Here is a 16733-nt window from a genome sequence, read left to right as displayed (position 1 = left end):
TGTTCTAAACACCGGAGACAACTTTAAGAACAAATAGAAAGGTCTGCCTTTGTGAACCTTCCATTCAAGCAAATATGAGATATTGTATATCTCTCTATATATTAAGTATTTCATAAAACAAAACTTACTAAAGAGAACTATGAGTGCGAAACTTAAATTTTAGATGGTAAAGAAGGCCTCTTTGAAAATGACCCAAAGGCAGTAAGAAAATGGAAAAGTCCTTTGTAAAAGTTCAGGATTAGGCGGGAGTGCGTTGGGGCGTTTGTTTCACGTCAAGGTTCTCTGTATCACGCCTCCACCCGCCATTTCACCGTCCATTTCATCGCTTCGTGTTAAACTGTCTGAAGTGACTTCATGAAGAGGTGCCATCAACACTGCCTGTCTTAGGTACTCAACCTGCCTTCTCACTAGAAAAGATACATTCAATTGCTGAGTGATTCAGAAACAAACAGTGAGTCCCATTTTCATTTCTCTAGACTCTATTACAAAGACAATCCCGGCGCAGCAGGCTAGCAGAGAAGGCCCACCTCTGGGGCAGAGCCTGGGCCAGGCCCGCCTCCACGCCGAGGGGGCGGGGCGAGTGTGAGCGGAGCACCGTACTCGGAATGCGGGAGGAAGCTTGGCAGCGGAGTTGTAAATGTAGGGGCCTGGGACGCACCTACTGCATTTACGCAAGCAGCGGCACACCCCATAACCGCCTAACTATCGTCTCCGCGAGCGTCGCGCTACCTGCCCGAAGGCGCCTGCGCACTGAAAACCTCACGCTTCGAGTCACCTGTTGGAAGGTCACGCCCATCTCGCCTTGCGCATGCGTATTGCGCGCCTTACGGGCCGTGGAGTCACGTGTTGGAGCGCGAGCCGTCTCCCGCAGGGTCGCTTCCTGTCACGGCTGCTTCCCGCGCCGCCGCCGCCGCCCGGGGGCCGCGGGAGCCCTGGGCGGTGCCAGGCAGGATCAGGCCCAGGCTGGTTTCGGATCCGGCGTGAGGTATGCAGCGTACTCACACCCCGGCGAGGGGCGATACAGGGCTGCGGGGGAGATGGAGGCGCTGGGGCAAGGCAGGGCGGCGCGTCCTGCAGCGCGGCCGTGGGGTCCCTCGGCTTCGCCTCCCCTGCGCCCTTCGCTGTCTTCTCTTTTGAGTCCCGGCCCAGCACCGACGCTCCCTGCCCGAAGTCCCGGACCCGCAGACTCGGCCTGTCCGACCTCGTTTTTTCCCTGAGTCCGCTCATTTCGAGCCCCCGGCTCAGGTGACGGCCGGCCATTCCCCTAAGTCAGCGAACTCTGACGGCTGGAGTCACCCTGAGCGCCTCCTCCCGTGCGCCCACAGCCAGCTAACCTCGGAGCCCTGTTGATTTTACCCTCTAAGTGTGAAATCCAGCCGCTTCTCTCCATCCCCGACGCCACCCCCGCGCTCCCCTCCGCTCGCCACTTTCATGGGGACCGTTGCGAGATGCTCGGTGCCAAGAAGGCTTCCAGCCTCCTCTTCCCGTCTGCAGCCAGAGGGAGGTTTCTGAATTGCCCATCTGGTCCCGTCACTTCCACTGCCCTCAGGACCGTGCCCAGATCCTTAGACTTAAAGGATTTCCCATTTTGCCTCCTGTACGGATTGTCAGTTTCTCATGTGCTATTTCCCGTCTCACACTTTTATGTCCCAGTAATCCCAGGTCTTTAGCTTGTGCAGATCAAATTGTTTCTTAGTTCGAAGCCATTATCAGGTTGTTACCTCTGGATTCCATAACCCTTCCTTACCCCCAACTTTTTCTTGACTCAGCACAAGCATCACTTTCTCCATGAAGCCTTTTCTCTCCGCTGGATAAGTGGCGGCTCCTGGGGATACAGGGCCCCTGCAGCAGCCCTGTGTGGTTTTAGTCCACTGTCAAGGCTGTCTCCACCATGTAAGTGCACTCTGAGGGCTGAGACGGTGTCAGAGGCATTCCTGCTCTTGCAGTGCCCAGCACATGTTCTTTCACATAGTAGGTCCTGTGAAAGGTTGTGAGATCTCTGAAGCAGAACAGTCCAATAGAACTTTCTGTGGTGATGAAAATGTTCAGCTGGCCAGTGGAAGCCACTAGTTGAGGAACTGGATTTTAAATTTTAATTTAAAGTTAAGTTGCCGCATATGGCTACCATGTTTGACAACACAGCTCTAGAGCCGTTCTGAATCCTATCCAGCCTTGCACAAACCTGGTTCCTGAATCTGCCTTCCTGTGCCACTCCCCCTCACTGAGGCTCTTGGGTTTAAAGCAAATTGGTCAGTCTGATTCAGTAAGTTCTTACTATGTCCACACTCTCCACTTAAACCCATTAATGGGTGGGCCCCATCCCTTCCACCTCCCATGTTGCTTGCTCCAGTGCTATGATTCCTTTGACAGTATTCCATCCTTTGGTGGTCAAGATTGCCTTTCTTCTCTGGATTGACAGTTTACGAGCCACACCCTACCACACGTAGTGCTATTGGGGGTGGGGCTTTGTAGCCTGCTCCAGTCTGAGTCTCTTCCCCTCCCCATCAGACAGGTACCTAGGCTGTCAAGATGCCAGGGCCAAGACCTCGGAAAGGCCCCCAGGCCAGTGGCCAGGGTGTGGCAGCTGCAAAGCAGGTATGGATATTGCCTCTTCCACTCCCAGGCCAGTCTGGGGTTGGGGGCTCTCTAGACGGCTTGATCACCTGTTTAGTTTCCCCATTAGTCCAGAGATTTTGAACAGTTCCTCCTGGAGTTGGGAGAGCTGTTAGAGACCCTCTGACTAGCCCCTGTCACCCTCATGTGGGGGATGAGGTGTGAACTCTGCTGTGTTTCAACCCAGGCACCCTTCTGCCGTTGCCATCTCCATATGAGTGGTCTGAAGGGTTCAGGAGCCACAAAATTTAGGGTGTTCTGGTGGGGTGTCATCACTGTCATGGGTTTCTCATTCAGGGCCATGATTTTGCTTGTCAGCCAAGGATGCCAGAGCTTGAGAACTATGGCCAATGGAAGAGTTTTTACTGCTTAGGGACACAAGGCTGTGGCCCAGGTGGGAGACAGAAATCTGCCCTCCAGTCTGCTCCTTTTACTTCTTCTGGGCCCAGGTTCTGAGACTTCGTAGTCCATTTTTATTGTCTTAAAAGAGGTGGGTAAGGGAGCTTGTGGAATAAAGAGCATAGACTGAAATCACAAAGACCTTTATTTTAAATACTATCTCTGGGACTTAGTCAGGTTCTTAGGGACAGAGTAGAATGGTGGTTGATGGGGTGGTGGGGGGAAGGGGAGTTGTTGAATAGGTGAAAAGAGTTCTGTGGATGGCTGGTGGCAGTGGTAGTACAACAGCGTGAAGGTACTTAATGCCACTGAACTGAACATGGGAAATGGTTAAGGCGAGGGGCTCCTGGCTGGCTCAGTCGGTAGAGCATGCAACTCTTGATCTCAGGGTACTGGGTTCAAGCCCCATATTGGACATAGAGCTTACCTTAAAAAAATAGTTAAGGTGATAATTTTTATGTTACATGTGTTTTGTTTCTTAAAGATTTTATTTACTCATTTGAGAGAGAGAGAGTGTGTGCAAGAGCCGGGGGTGGGGGGAGTGTTTCTGAGGGAGATGGAGTAGACTCCTCACTGGTCAGGGAGCCCGATGTGGGGCTCCATTCCAGGACTCCCAAGATCATAACCTGAGCCTGTGACCTGAACCAAAGGCAGATCCATAACTATGCAAGCCACCCAAGTGCCCCTTGTTTTAAGGTTTATTTTTAAGTAATCTCTACACCCATTGTGGGGCTCGAACTCATGACCCTGAGATCAGGAGTCACAGGCTCTTCCAAACTGAGCCAGCCGGATGCCCCTGTTATATGTGTTTTACCACAATTTAAAAAAAAAAAAAAAAAAAGACTTAATGTCTCAGGATTATGGGAATTAATGAAGATAATCATGTAGAATGCTAAGTACATGCCTGACAGCTAGTACTCATATGGTCTGAGTAATAATAATGGCAATGGTAGTCTTACTGTGTTGTTTACAGTGACTAGGGAGATAATTTTCACAAAGGCTAATGTTGTAGGCCTCATTTTCCCTGTCCTCATCTTGGGCCTCACACATAATAAAGGAGCCTAAGACTGGCTCTGGGACTGGTCCTCATTGTGTGGTTCCTAAGAACCCTTCCCTCCTTGCAGCTGGGGCTCTTTGTGGAGTTCAGTCCTGAGGACATGCTGCTGGGGATGGAGGAGACTGAAGATGATGGAGATCTTGAGGCTGAACTGCTGGCCCTCACTGGGGAAGCAGGGGCCTCAGGCAAGAAACCCACAACCAAGGGGCAGGGTGAGTTTGTGGCACTGGGCTGGCCCATTGCTGGGTCCAGATGGGTTTAGGCAGATGGTAGAGAGGGTTCTCTCCTCACATCTGGGAGGAGCCAGTTAGATCACCTGGTCCTTCTGATATCCATCCTTCTGCAGCCCTCCCACCAAGAGGCTGTCTTGCCCTGCCCATACACCTGTGTGAGGGAATCTCACTCCTCTGACTGTGCATCTCTGCATTATGGACAGTCAGCAGTCTGATTCTCAGACAGACTCACCTCTCTGTCTTAGCCCTAGCCAGGGCCCATTACAGAGGAGGAGCTCTGCACGGACCACACTGAGCACATAATAAGTGTATAGAAATTGTGTTGAATGAACAAGTGGAATCCCCCTCCCCAGCTTGGAAGAGGGCAGAGACCTGAAGCCTGGGAGGATCTGAGTGTCCCACCTTTGTTTTAGTGAGAACCACCCCACCTTCTCATGCCCCTGAGCTGAGGACAGTGGGAGGAGCTGGGAAGGGCATCACTGGTCTGGGAGACCCATGGCCCGCCCTTCTCTGTTGGTCCAAACACACTTTGGAGTTAGATGAGCCTGGTTTGAATCTTGGCTCTGCCATTTACGAGGATTGTAGTGTGAGGAAAATTAACATGGATATTATTATCAGTTTACTCATATAAAAAGGGGATAGTATTGCCTATCTTGCAGAATTATCATGAAGCTCCATTGGACATTAAAACTCTTTACATGTGCTAAAAGTGTGGTTGGGGAATGGATGGACAGGTCTATGAATAACTATGACAACAAAAAATGCCAAGAAGGGAGCATTCCCAGGAAGCTTCCCCAGCTTTTCCCAGGGTCTTTTGAGCTGGGTCATAAGGAAAAGCAGGAATTTTCCAGGTGGGACTTTGGCTGTGGAAGGGAAGGAGGATTCTATCTGGGTGTGTCTTGCTGGCACAGTGGATTGAACACCCTCCTCATGGACCTTTTCTGCCTGCCCTGACCCTCTGTGACCCTCTTCCATCAGCCCCCCTGCCTATGGCCCACATCGAGAAGTTGGCTGCAGACTGTATGCGGGATGTGGAGGAGGAGGAGGAGGAGGAAGGGCTGGAGGAGGATGCAGACTTGCTGGTGGGTCTGCCACGCTGGTGTCTGAGGGCTCTGTGATCAAGCCTGTGGAGGAGGCCTGGGGTTTGTTTCTGTGTGTGTTGTGAGGTGGAGTGAGTGCCTTGCCCTTCTTGGGCCCATTTTCCTAACTGCAATGTAAAACTGGTCTTTTTTGATGTCTGGTCTGAATTATGCATTCAGAGATTTTCAGATTTGGAGTTTTCACTGTTTTGAAGGCTCTCCTTGGTCAGATTAAAAGAGTGTTTTGGTAACGAGGAAGCAGTGATAGGCACAGTGACTGATGCCGGGAAATACTGCTGGGGGAGAGGGTCCTTTATTCTCATATGCTGTCATGGGTATGGCTCTGTGGTTCCCAAGCTCCTGAGACTTATGTCTCTCCAGACTGAGCTGCAGGAGGTCCTGGGTGCGAATGAGGAGACTGGGTCCCTGGATGGTGATAAGACAGCTAGTCCAGGTGGCTCTGAAGAGGAGAAGGGACAGGAAGACACTGAAGCTCCAGTACAGAGAGCTCCGCTAACAGCTTCGATCCCAGCAGCTCAGGTAGGTTCTGGAGAGATCCTGTGTGCCTCTGATGCCCCTTTGTGTCTGTGTGTAACGTGCACGTTGCATGGCTTGCATAGGAAGGCTGCAGTAACCCTTTCCAGGGTCCTCCTCCAGCAGCTTCTCCATGCAGAGGCAGAACATGAGAAACTGCTTGGTGGTTGGCCAGCCTCAAAGGCCTCTCTGTTCTCCCAGACCACCCCTTGCAGCCGTTTCCTAGCCTCCACAGATTGTCTAAGCCTCTGTGTTTTCCTCTGACAAGGCCTCTGGCCTCTCCAGTGCATCTTTGCCTCCCACCTTGAGGCTTTTAGGCTCTTCCTTCTCCTTGAATCCAAGAGCTCCATTTTCTGGGGCAGCTTCCTTGCAGGGAGGGAGCAGCAAGGGCCTAGCTGGCCCTGGAGTGGCCATGCCCTGAACTGAAGTATCTACAGGCTGGAGGGCCTCGGGGGCTGCAGGCTCTTCTGGAGGATCGGATCCACAACTACCGGGAGGCTGCAGCCAGTGCCAAGGAGGCAGGTGAAGCAGCCAAAGCCAGGCGCTGTGAGCGTGGCCTAAAGGTGGGTTGGGCCTAGCCAGGAGCAGGGCTGGGAGGATCGGGGCTGAGGGTACTGGGTAAAGCAGCAAGAGGGGAGGCTTCCCCACCAGCCTTGTGAAGGATTCCTGGCCTGAGTTCAAGCAGGGTTCAGGCTGAGATGGCTGGCAGAGCTTCTGGTTCTCTCCTTCAGACTCTGGAGGCCCAGCTGGCTGCTGTGAGGAAAGGCAGGAAGATCAGTGAGGATGAGATTCCACCTCCAGTGGCCTTGGGCAAGAGACAGCCTGTCCCCCAGGAAACAACTGACAGGAACCCTGAGGCAGATGCCCCAGCTCCCTTCACCGTGGAGCCAGGTATCTGGAGACATTCCAAGTCCTGGCCCAGTCTCCAAAGCCAGAGTTCATGGCCTGCTTCCCCATCCTGCCACACTGTCCATTGTCATTAGTTGCACCTACTAAAAGGTCGTCACACCATTCACACCTGTAGGCACTGGAAACCCAGGGTGTGCACCTTCTTCTTCGACACTCATGCCCCTTCTGCGGGCTTTTTTTTCTTAATAGACAAGTCCTCCCAGATGGAGACAAGCCTCTTGGGTGGTCCTGGCATTTCTGCCCCACCTGATTCAGACCCAGACCCACAGGCCCTGTTGTTGGCTCGACAGAGAGAGTACAAATTGGCTGCCCTGAATGCCAAGCGGGCTGGAGACCTAGACCGTGCCCGGGAGCTCATGAGGATCGGGAAGGTATGACGTCTGACTCAAGCTCTGTGTGCAACCCCTTGTTTCACTGATGGGGGCAAGAACCTGCTCAAGGTCACGCATATAGACTGAGCATGAGTGAGACTGGTCTGAGGGGGGAGTTTTTTCAGCAAAGAGGTTCCCAGTCTTATGCCCATACCTTCTTTTCCTACTGTAGAGATTTGGTGCAGTCCTAGAGGCCCTCGAGAAGGGACAGCCTGTGGACCTGAGTGCCATGCCCCCCGCACCTGAGGGTCAGTATGGAGACAGTGGGGTGGGAGCTGCTTAGGCTGGGATTGGGAAGTTTCAGGGCTGGGACTGGCCATGCACCTCCACCTCCACCTCTCCTCTGGGTCCCCAGATCTGAAGCCCCTTCCACAGGCTTCCAGGACTCTCACAGCACCATCAGCTGTATCCCCAGCAGTGGAGCGAGTGCAGCCAGTGATGGCCTCAGATACTCCAGCAGCCCCAGGTAGGATGGGAGGGTGGAACTGCGGAGTGGGGACCTGGGGAGGGGCAGCAGAGCTGATGCCATCTCTTTTCTCCTTTAAGGGGTCCCTGCTGAGCCACAGACGGTGCTGGATGCCTTGCAGCAGAGACTGAACAAGTACCGGGAGGCAGGCATCCAGGCCCGGAGCAGTGGGGATGAGCGCAAAGCCCGGATGCATGAACGTATTGCTAAGGTGGGCCCATAGCTGCCCTGCCCTGTGTCGGCCTGTCTCCCCAGGCGGTTGCTCTGTGTTGCTGCTGCTAGTCTTTGAATCTCCATCTCTCTGTCTTTCTGGAGTTCCTGCTGCTTCAGGGGCTATTTTTCCCTTTGGGGCTGCTTTCTGTCTTCCTCCCCATATAGAGCCGGCAGACTGCTGCCCACTGTAAGGCCCTCCCTTCCCTTGCAGCAATATCAGGATGCCATTCGAGCACACCGGGCAGGACGGAGGGTTGACTTTGCCGAGCTGCCTGTTCCTCCAGGTGAGTGGGGCTTGGTGTAGGGGCTTTATGAGGAGGTCTCTGAGCAAGATAGGGGGAGAGGGAAAGATTTTCTCCCATATCTGCGTCTACTCTGTGGAAGCCGTCCATCCCAGCCATGGCCAGAAGACCCAGCTAAAGCCCGCAGCAGCCTAGAGCTTCCCCAAGGCCACCCTCCCCCTCTGCTAGCTGTCTCTGTCTTGCACAGGGTTCCCCCCCATTCCTGGCCTGGAGCCCACCACGGGCACCGAGGACGACGCAGTGGCAGCTACTTTAGCAGCTGCCCAGAAGCTGGTTTCCGCAGAGGATACGGCCCCAGCAGAGGAAAATGAGGATGAGGTTTGGCTGAGGGCCTGAGACTTCAGGGGTTGGTTGGGGGGCAAATAACAGATGAGGGATAAACCCAGACTTGTTGTTCATAAAAACTAATGAGCCCAGCGAGGTAGGTAAGCTTTCTTCTGTTTTACTGGGAAAAAATCATGGCCAAGTGCACGCAGCTAGGAGTTAGCAGAGCTAGATTCAGACCAGCGTCTTTCAGACTCCAGGGCCCAGGTTCAGTCCCCATTACTCTGCTGTTTCCTACCAAGAAGGTTTTGAAGCTGCTTCCAGCTCTGAGATTCTCTAGGGCCCAGGAGGGAAAGCCATTCATTTCAGGTTATACAGCAGGTTAGTGCAGCATTAGGCAGAGAGCCCAGGTCTGGGAGCTGCCACAGCCTGGGCGGGGAGCAGATCCCCTTTGACAGCTTCCTGGGCACCTGCAGGATGAGTCCCCAGCCCAGGCCCCAGTGGCCAAGAAGCCAGCGAAGCCTGTGGTCCCTTCGTTCCGGGCCGTGCCTGAATCCAAGGCCTCAAGTTCTAGGGAGTCAGTGAGTCCATCTGGTGAGTTGGGGAGAAGGGGGCCGGAAAGGTAAGGGCTCTCATAAGGGACAAGCCTGGCTGTAACCATTGTCCCTTATCCTTTAGTGCGGGAGCAGCTCGCATTGCTAGAGGCACGGAAACTGCAGTACCAGCGGGCAGCCCTACAGGCCAAGCGTGGCCAGGACCTGGAGCAGGCCAAAGCCCATCTGAGGGTAGCCAAATGCCTTGAGGCTCAAATCACCCAGGTACGAGCTGGCCGACCTGTGGACCTCTCCAAGGTGAGTCTCACCTCATTGAGCAACAGGACTTCTCAGGCAGAGGAGGCATTTGGCAGCCTTAATAGACAGGGAACGAAGCAGCCACGTGGAGGGGGTAGGGTGCAGCTAGGATAGGGTAACACCTGGGAGAGAGCTTGTTCCTTGTGCTACTCTATCCCATGGCCCCAGGAGAGGCCAGGGAAGGCAGACGGGCTGCCTGTGGTCAGAGATGACAAGGCAGGGCAAGGCTAGTGGAAAGTGGAGCATTGTGGCAGCCTGGGATAGAATGGGAGACAGTGAGTTCCCATCACTGGAGGTTAGCAGACACTGGGGAAACATTTAGTTTGGATTTTGCGTTTGTTAGGCTCAGTAGAGGAATAATCTGACTTTTGGGGCCCCTGAGGGGCCTTGTGACCTGGCAGGTGCCTTCACCCTTGACGGATGAGGAGGGTGACTTCATCCTCATTCACCATGAGGACCTGCGACTCTCCCAGAAGGCTGAGGAGGTGTATGCCCAGCTACAAAAAATGCTTCTGGAGCAACATGAGGTCAGTGAACTGCTTGTCTTCCGCTTTCTGTGCCCACAGCCCCTTCAGGGAAAGGTGTAGTGCTCAGGTCAAACGGGCCTGGATTCAAATTCTAGTTCTTCTACTTATTGGTTGTGACCACAGGGAAAATACTTTGAAGATGGGAGCAAGAGAGAAGTGTGAAGGAAGATGGATGTGTGTATTTCTGTATGTGTATATCTGTCTGAACTGTTGCCTTTAAGTCTGTTTCTGAAGTGATGTTTCTGTTAGGTTTTGAGGGAAGAATAGGAATTTGCCAAGTGAATTCTGGGGCGTGGCTGTCCTTGAAAGAAAACAGCAAAAACTTGGGCAGAAAGGTGTGATAGAACTTGGGAACAGTGGCCTTGGAGTATGTGCTGGGGGAAGGAGGGCTGAGACTACAGAAGAAGGTTGGAGCTTTCAGAAATCAGGCCTCAAATGCCAACCTAGACAGGCTTACTGTGGGCTCTGGAGTCACCCTGGGTCCTCATTTTCAGAAGTGTCTGCTATTCTCCAAGCAGTTCATGCACCAGGGCAATGTGGCTGAGACTTCCAAGTAAGTGCCAGGCCTGGGGCTGGAGCTTACTGGGTGGGGAGGAGAAAATGAGCCCTGCCATATTGATGGGTCCACCCATCCCTGTCAGGTTTGAGAATCTCGCTCAGGACCGAAAGAAGCAGCTTGAGATCCTGCAGCTGGCCCAGGCTCAGGGTCTTGACCCTCCCAGCCATCACTTTGAATTGAAGACGTTCCAGACTGTGAGGTGCCAAAGCCCAAGTGAAACTGTGGCTCCATGCTGGGACAGGACTGGGGAGGAGTTGGGTGTGGTTGTCCGCATGGGAAAAGCTCAGAGCTGTGGTGGCTGCAGAAGGAATTCCAGACTGGGGGGTCACGTAGGTCTGAGGTCTGTGTACCGGCTCTGCTAGTGTTCTCCCAGACACGCTTTGCTTCCCTGGGCCTACTCTCCTGATCACCTCCCAGCGAGGCAGGCAGGCAAGCAGGCACTGGAAGAGGGAACCTTTTCCTACTGCTCTCCTTCACTTTGTTCTTTTCTTCTTGGTTATAGGATCTTCTCAGAACTCAACAGTACAGAAATGCATCTGATCATTGTCCGGGGAATGAACCTCCCAGCCCCTTCAGGTAGTCCTAAGGCTTCGTCTGCTCCAGTCTCTTGCCTAGGCACTTCACCCCCGGCCAGTAGAGAGGAACTGGCTCTCCCTTCATATCAAGCACAGGGCTCCTGGCTCCTCCTCCTGACCCCAGATCCCCTTTCTCCTTCACAGGGGTGACTCCTGATGACTTGGATGCCTTTGTGCGGTTTGAGTTCCACTACCCTAACTCGGTGAGGTTCAGGTAGAGGTAGGATCCCCTGAACGCCCTCTTCTAGGACCCTGTGCTCAGTTTCTCTGCATTCCCTGGGAGGTCTGGCTGCTGGGAAGGGTTTGAAGGCCCCTGATTACATTCCTTAGAGGAGGGCAGTCACTTCCCTCAACACTGACTTACTTAGCCTAGAGCTCTTTGCCCTATAGAGCAACTATAGGACTTCTCCCATCTTACTGCTTTAGGACCAGGCTCAAAAAAACAAAACAGCTGTGGTGAAGAACACAAACTCTCCAGGTGAGGACTGCTTTCTCCTCCTGCTTGCTCTCATGAGTGCAGCACTTTTGTTTTCAGAGTGCTTTCGGGTCTTACCTTAGTTGGTTACTCAACTTGGGAAGTAAAGCAGTTGGGGAAACTGAGGCTCAGGGAGGTAGAGGAACTTGCCTAGGGCCCCACAGCAAGGAGGTGGTATAAATGGGACTTGAATCCAAGTTCTTCACATTTTGGTAGAATCTGTTGTGTGGGCTCCCAAGGCCAGGACCTAGAAACTCTACCACCCTCTGGTGGCAGTTACTCTGAATTGCAGGCAGAGGGGGGGCAGGGGCAGGCGGGGAGGCCAGCTATGAGCCTCTGTTTCCACTTCATTGGGAAATCTTGGGAGCTTGAGCCACTTCTTGTCTTATTCCGTTCTTGCAGAATTTGATCAACTCTTCAAACTAAACATCAACCGAAACCACCGGGGCTTCAGGAGGGTGATCCAAAGCAAAGGAATCAAGTTTGAAATCTTCCACAAAGGGTGAGGCCCTGGTCAGTTACGCTGCCAAGATGGCTGGGAGGAAGGAATAGCTTCTGTTGCTGCCCCTACTGCTTTTCAGTTTTCCTGCAGAGGGCCCAGTTGTCTCAGTGCTGCCTTCTTCCCTGCTCTTCCTGGTCTGATACTCTACTGATTCTTGGTTCCCCAGATCCTTCTTCAGAAGTGATAAGCTGGTTGGCACAGCCCACGTGAAGCTGGAGCGGCTGGAGAATGAGTGTGAGATCAGAGAGATTGTGGAGGTAGGATGGGCAAACCAGAGGGCTTGGCAAGTAAGAGCCAATATTCATTGAACAGCAGTCCCTATTGTAGGTTTCTGGTGCCCATTCATTTCTTATAATGCATAAATGTGCTATAGATTAGGTGCTACTCCCTTGCCACAACTGTAGAGATTGACAGGGTCAGAAAATTCCATAGCAACACGGGACAAGAAGTAGTGATACTCTCTGCAGTATTCTGAGTCACCTAAGTTCCCAGGGATGGTGGATTAGAGGGGTTTTAGGGATCTGAGTGTTGCTGTCAACTTGGCATGCACAAATTCCTAGGTTTTGGTGGGGGCAGAGTTGTGTTTGGGGCAGTTATCTAGCAGCATGATGAAGTGGAACAAGCTCTGGGCATAAAGCTGATAAGTAGTTCCAGATTGGGGACCCCTCCAGAATGTAGGTAGTCTGTGTTTAGGAATGGGCTCCAGACAGCTCCTTAAACTGTGAAACTGAATTTCACAGGCAGGGGCCCTGAGAGCTTGTTTCTGATGGGAGGACACGAAGGTCCAGCAAGAAGCCTGTTCCATAAGCACATATATTCATGCCTCTGGCAGGCCTCAGCCCAGATCCTTGCTGATGCCTTTGTAGGCTGGGGCTTTCCCCACCACGTGAGCCTGCCCCCACTCCTGGCCTGTCTTGGGGGAGACGTTCTCACGCAGAGCCTGCTCCGTATTGGTCCTGCTGCAGGTGGGTGGGCTGCTTGAGCCCATAGCACTGTTTAGTGCTGCAGCTGCCCAGGCTCTGGCCAATGGGGAAATCAGTGTAGTGGGTGGAAAGAAACTCTTTGCCTGGGTTCTAGTCCTAGCCTTGCCACATAGTGGCTATATAACCTTACCATTCACTTCACTCTGCACTGTCTGTGAAGTATGGGCTTGGGCTTGGTGGTTTTCAGGCTGTAGCTTGAAGCCAAACCGTTTTTTCCAGGAGTTGCCATGGGGAAACTGAGTGGACAGAGCTCTGGGTTTCTCATCTCCACTTCAGAACATTGATTTTTAGTCAGACTTACATGTTACTTTTTTGTAAGATAACCTAAAACCACTAAGAAACAGGAGTGCAGGGCGGTCACAAAATGGAGACTCCTGTGTTGGCACTGTAGGACATTCGTTCCTCTCCTGACTTAGGAGCCTAGGGAGCTGTGTGCTCCCAGCCCCTGCCCCCTCTTAGTCACCATTTCTCTCTCTGTGGTCTGCACAGGTCCTAGATGGAAGGAAGCCCACTGGGGGCAAGCTGGAGGTGAAGGTGAGGCTGCGGGAGCCTCTTAGTGGCCAAGACATGCAAGTAGTCACTGAGAACTGGCTGGTCCTGGAGCCCAGGGGCCTGTAAGGTGGGCAGCTGCCTGAGTCCTTGAACCTCTGCCGTTAGATTCTTCCAGTATTCCCTTTTCTCATCTGTATGGACAACCAAGAGGCAAAACTTGGGTAGAGCTTGGGATAATTTTATCATGATCCTCAAGAGAACTAGCGATCCCAGATCTGTCTGCAGGAAATCTTCTCTGAACTCTTCACATGCTCGCTGTGGTTTAGACTTAACCACATATGCTTTATGCCCTCGTGCAGGAGACAGTCCGTCTCGGGAGAGGAGACAGGCCAGCGACTGTGTGCGGGAGCATACTTTTCCCAGGCTTTGTACTTAAGGAAGATGCTGCTACACAAGCACCAAAGATCTGTGAAGTATGTGCATTACTGACCACACAGCCCTGGCCCCTCCCTGGGCCTCCACCACAGCAGGCTGGATTCCAGGAGTCCCTTCCCCCTTCCACTGCCTCCCTTTCCAGCAGGGCAAAAGTAGCCTCATTGCTCTGTGCCATGGAGTCTTCCGACCCCTTAACCTTGTGTAGCAACTGTGTGTAGCTTAACCCCAGCCCCCAGTTGCAACATTTTTGGATGTGCCTTTAAAAGATCTAACTAAGGGATGGGAGAACTTGAGGGTGATCGGGAATGCCCCCCACCCCGGCCTAGGGTGGGGGCAGGGTTCCGTGACTCCACTTGGTCAGTGGCATCCTGTCCCACTCAACTCAGTTTACCCCAGCTGTGCCTGTGCCTTGGCTCCTGACTGCTGCTGCACTAGCCTCCCTGCTTCCCAAAGCTCGCAGTAGAGGAGGGAAGGGACATTCAGAAATGTGGTCCTGGGAAGTAAGGGCAAGGATGCATCTCGGGTTTGGTCCATGCACCTAAGACTAAACGACTGTTAACTGGAAGAAAAAAAAAAAAAGAAAAAAAATATATAAATATATAATTTTATCTAGCTGTTTTTATTTAAGAAAGTAGGTCTAATTCATTATGGGATTTTACACTCTATATGCAGAGTAACTATCAAAGTCCTGAATAAAAGCCCTGTTCCCTGTCACCTTTAAAAGGCAGAGTGGCAGTAATGTTTGTTAACTGACAGAAAACTGCTGCTGTGGCTTCCTCTCTGAAGGAAGCCTATGTCTTCTGCTGATCACCTAGAGAAATACCTTAGTTCCTTCCCAAGAAACTCTCCTTGGCTTTTTCTGAATGGATGGAGACAACGGAGGGATTTGTAGTTACAATAGATTTAGATTTAATATTCAAAACTGCAATATTCTACATTTCTTAAAGAATAAACTTCAACATCTTTTTTTTTTTCCTCTTCCTTTTTTGAAGTATTAGGTTCTACAAAGCATTCCTCAGTATTTTTTAAAGGCTATGAGTGAAGCAAATACATTCAGCTCACTGGTCACTATGCATAAGCACAGCTCAAGGTCTGAGCTGTTTGTGTCTTTCCAGGATAGGGCTGGACCATGCTTCCTGCCTTAAGAGCAGAGCTGTTCATGGGTAACAGAACAGGAATGACAAAGGACTTATTTTCTAAAAGTTTTCTGGTCAGTCTTACTACCACCAAAATTTCTACAGATGTGAGAGCTAACACTAAATTGCAGTCATATCTGTATGTCAAGCAGTAATCCAGAATGAAAAAGGTTGTTATTAGCCTTTACAAGGTGGCCTAGAGCAAAGAGCGGTGGTCAGAGGATTCCTGCTCTAACCTAGTCTTCCCCTAAGGGTTTGCACCCCACCCCATGCTTACTAAGGGGCCGGATAGACAGTTGTGATTATCCTCAGAGGTTCTAACCAGGCTTAAGAGTTTTTAAGTTCACACCTCTGCTGGAAATGCCCTATTCTAATTTGATAGTAGTTTTCTGTGCCTCAGAGATTTCCCTTCACAACCTGTTTAACATCAGTCCGTTTTATTACCCTTTGCTTTGGAAAACAGAACCTCCAGGCTGAGAAAGGCAAGACAAAGCCGCCCACTGGACTTGGAAACTGAGATTCTTAAAAGGCCTTTGTTGCACCCAAAGCATGCAGGGGTCATGGCTGGTGGGAGGAGCCTGCCCAGCTTCCTTGTCCTAAGATTTGTCCTAATGCAGCTCCCAGACATCAGAGATCTGTGACTCACGGGCAGTTGGAAACAGGTCACAACCCCCAAATCTTTACATTTTAAATTCTCTTTTTCAATCTAGCGCAAGACGTTAAGTTCTTCAGCATTCACGAACTGAATAAAGTACGGGAGAAATTTATCTTTTTTTAAGAAATTTATCTTATTAAAAGGGCAAAATATTTGTGAACTTAACGTCATTTTCCTTTCTTACAGTACCATTGTGAAACCCACCTTGTTACTTCCAGATGCTGAGCATGTTTCCTAAATATTGTGGGTAGCTCCTAAAAAATCTTGTCCCTTAAGGTAGCTCCTCTTAGGATGAAACTGTGCTGAAATTCGTAGAGCCAGGGAGCTTGGACCTGGTCCAGCTCCATCACAGACAGATACTTCCTTCTTAGGGCCTCAGCTTCCCCAGCTCTAAAGTGGGCATTATCATTCCTACTCCACTCCTCAGCCCTTCTGGCCACATATTCACTCCCTAAAAATCTCATTACATTATTAAAATAAAAACTACTACCACAAACATACTACAGAAAATGTTCAGCAGATTGCCTGATGACTGAAACACATTAGATGCAGAAATTATTCCCCAGGGATTAATTATAATACAAGTCAGTTCATTTGGAAATTTTGGGCCCACCAGCATTCAGGAACCATAGTAGATGAGGGAAGACACTAGATGGGAGCCTACACAGGACAAAGTCCCATATTTCTGTAGCCCTGGAGACCAACAGGTGCTCAGAATGTGTTGATAAAAATACCTGGAGAACCTACACTGCCTAACATTTGGTAAGAATTCAATCATTATTTTTTAAAAATTTAGTAAGTTACCAGACTGGCAATTGTTTTCTTTGTAAGGGGCTCTATAGCTCAGTCTTTATGTTCTAGAAATATTTCACTTATTTAGAAATGTGGGGTTTTAACCCTCCACTTTATATCATTCTTACAATATACAATTTATAGAAACAGATAAAACAAGGGAAAAAAGTAAACCAGCTTTGGTAACTTGATGTTCAACTCTACAAGATGATTTTACTAAACAAAGGATATTTTATACAATTGAGAATGGCCTTGACTATGCAGGGCCAGAGCTTGTCCTTAGTGGAATTCGAAAACTTGCACTGATCCAA

General features: G+C 51.0%; 1 protein-coding gene across 6 annotated transcripts; it reads left to right on the top strand.

The window, feature by feature from the left end:
* Positions 1-590: 590 nt before the first annotated feature.
* On the top strand, positions 591-15742 carry CC2D1B (coiled-coil and C2 domain containing 1B). Of its 6 annotated transcripts, none has more exons than XM_004774462.3 (26): positions 853-985; positions 1770-1893; positions 2509-2595; positions 4137-4281; positions 5281-5384; positions 5763-5921; positions 6353-6478; positions 6647-6806; positions 7014-7195; positions 7368-7443; positions 7551-7661; positions 7742-7872; positions 8086-8158; positions 8364-8494; positions 8917-9034; positions 9119-9291; positions 9693-9818; positions 10313-10371; positions 10460-10576; positions 10880-10953; positions 11097-11155; positions 11379-11430; positions 11830-11929; positions 12096-12186; positions 13402-13531; positions 13764-15742. In XM_004774462.3, the coding sequence occupies exons 3-25, from the start codon at positions 2530-2532 to the stop codon at positions 13528-13530; spliced, it is 2562 nt and encodes an 853-aa protein (XP_004774519.1). In that variant the 5' UTR covers positions 853-985; positions 1770-1893; positions 2509-2529; the 3' UTR covers position 13531; positions 13764-15742. The 6 variants fall into 6 exon arrangements, with proteins under 6 accessions (XP_044920452.1, XP_044920451.1, XP_044920454.1 ...); XM_045064518.1 differs by having other exon boundaries at positions 8899-9034; XM_045064519.1 differs by lacking the exon at positions 1770-1893 and having other exon boundaries at positions 850-985; positions 8899-9034.
* The last annotated feature ends 991 nt before the right edge of the window (positions 15743-16733 follow it).

The sequence above is a fragment of the Mustela putorius genome, unplaced genomic scaffold (genome assembly GCF_011764305.1).
Source record: "Mustela putorius furo isolate JIRA1106 unplaced genomic scaffold, ASM1176430v1.1 tig00003853_pilon_pilon_pilon, whole genome shotgun sequence".
Lineage (NCBI taxonomy): Eukaryota > Metazoa > Chordata > Mammalia > Carnivora > Mustelidae > Mustela > Mustela putorius.
This window is presented reverse-complemented; position numbering and strand designations above follow the sequence as displayed.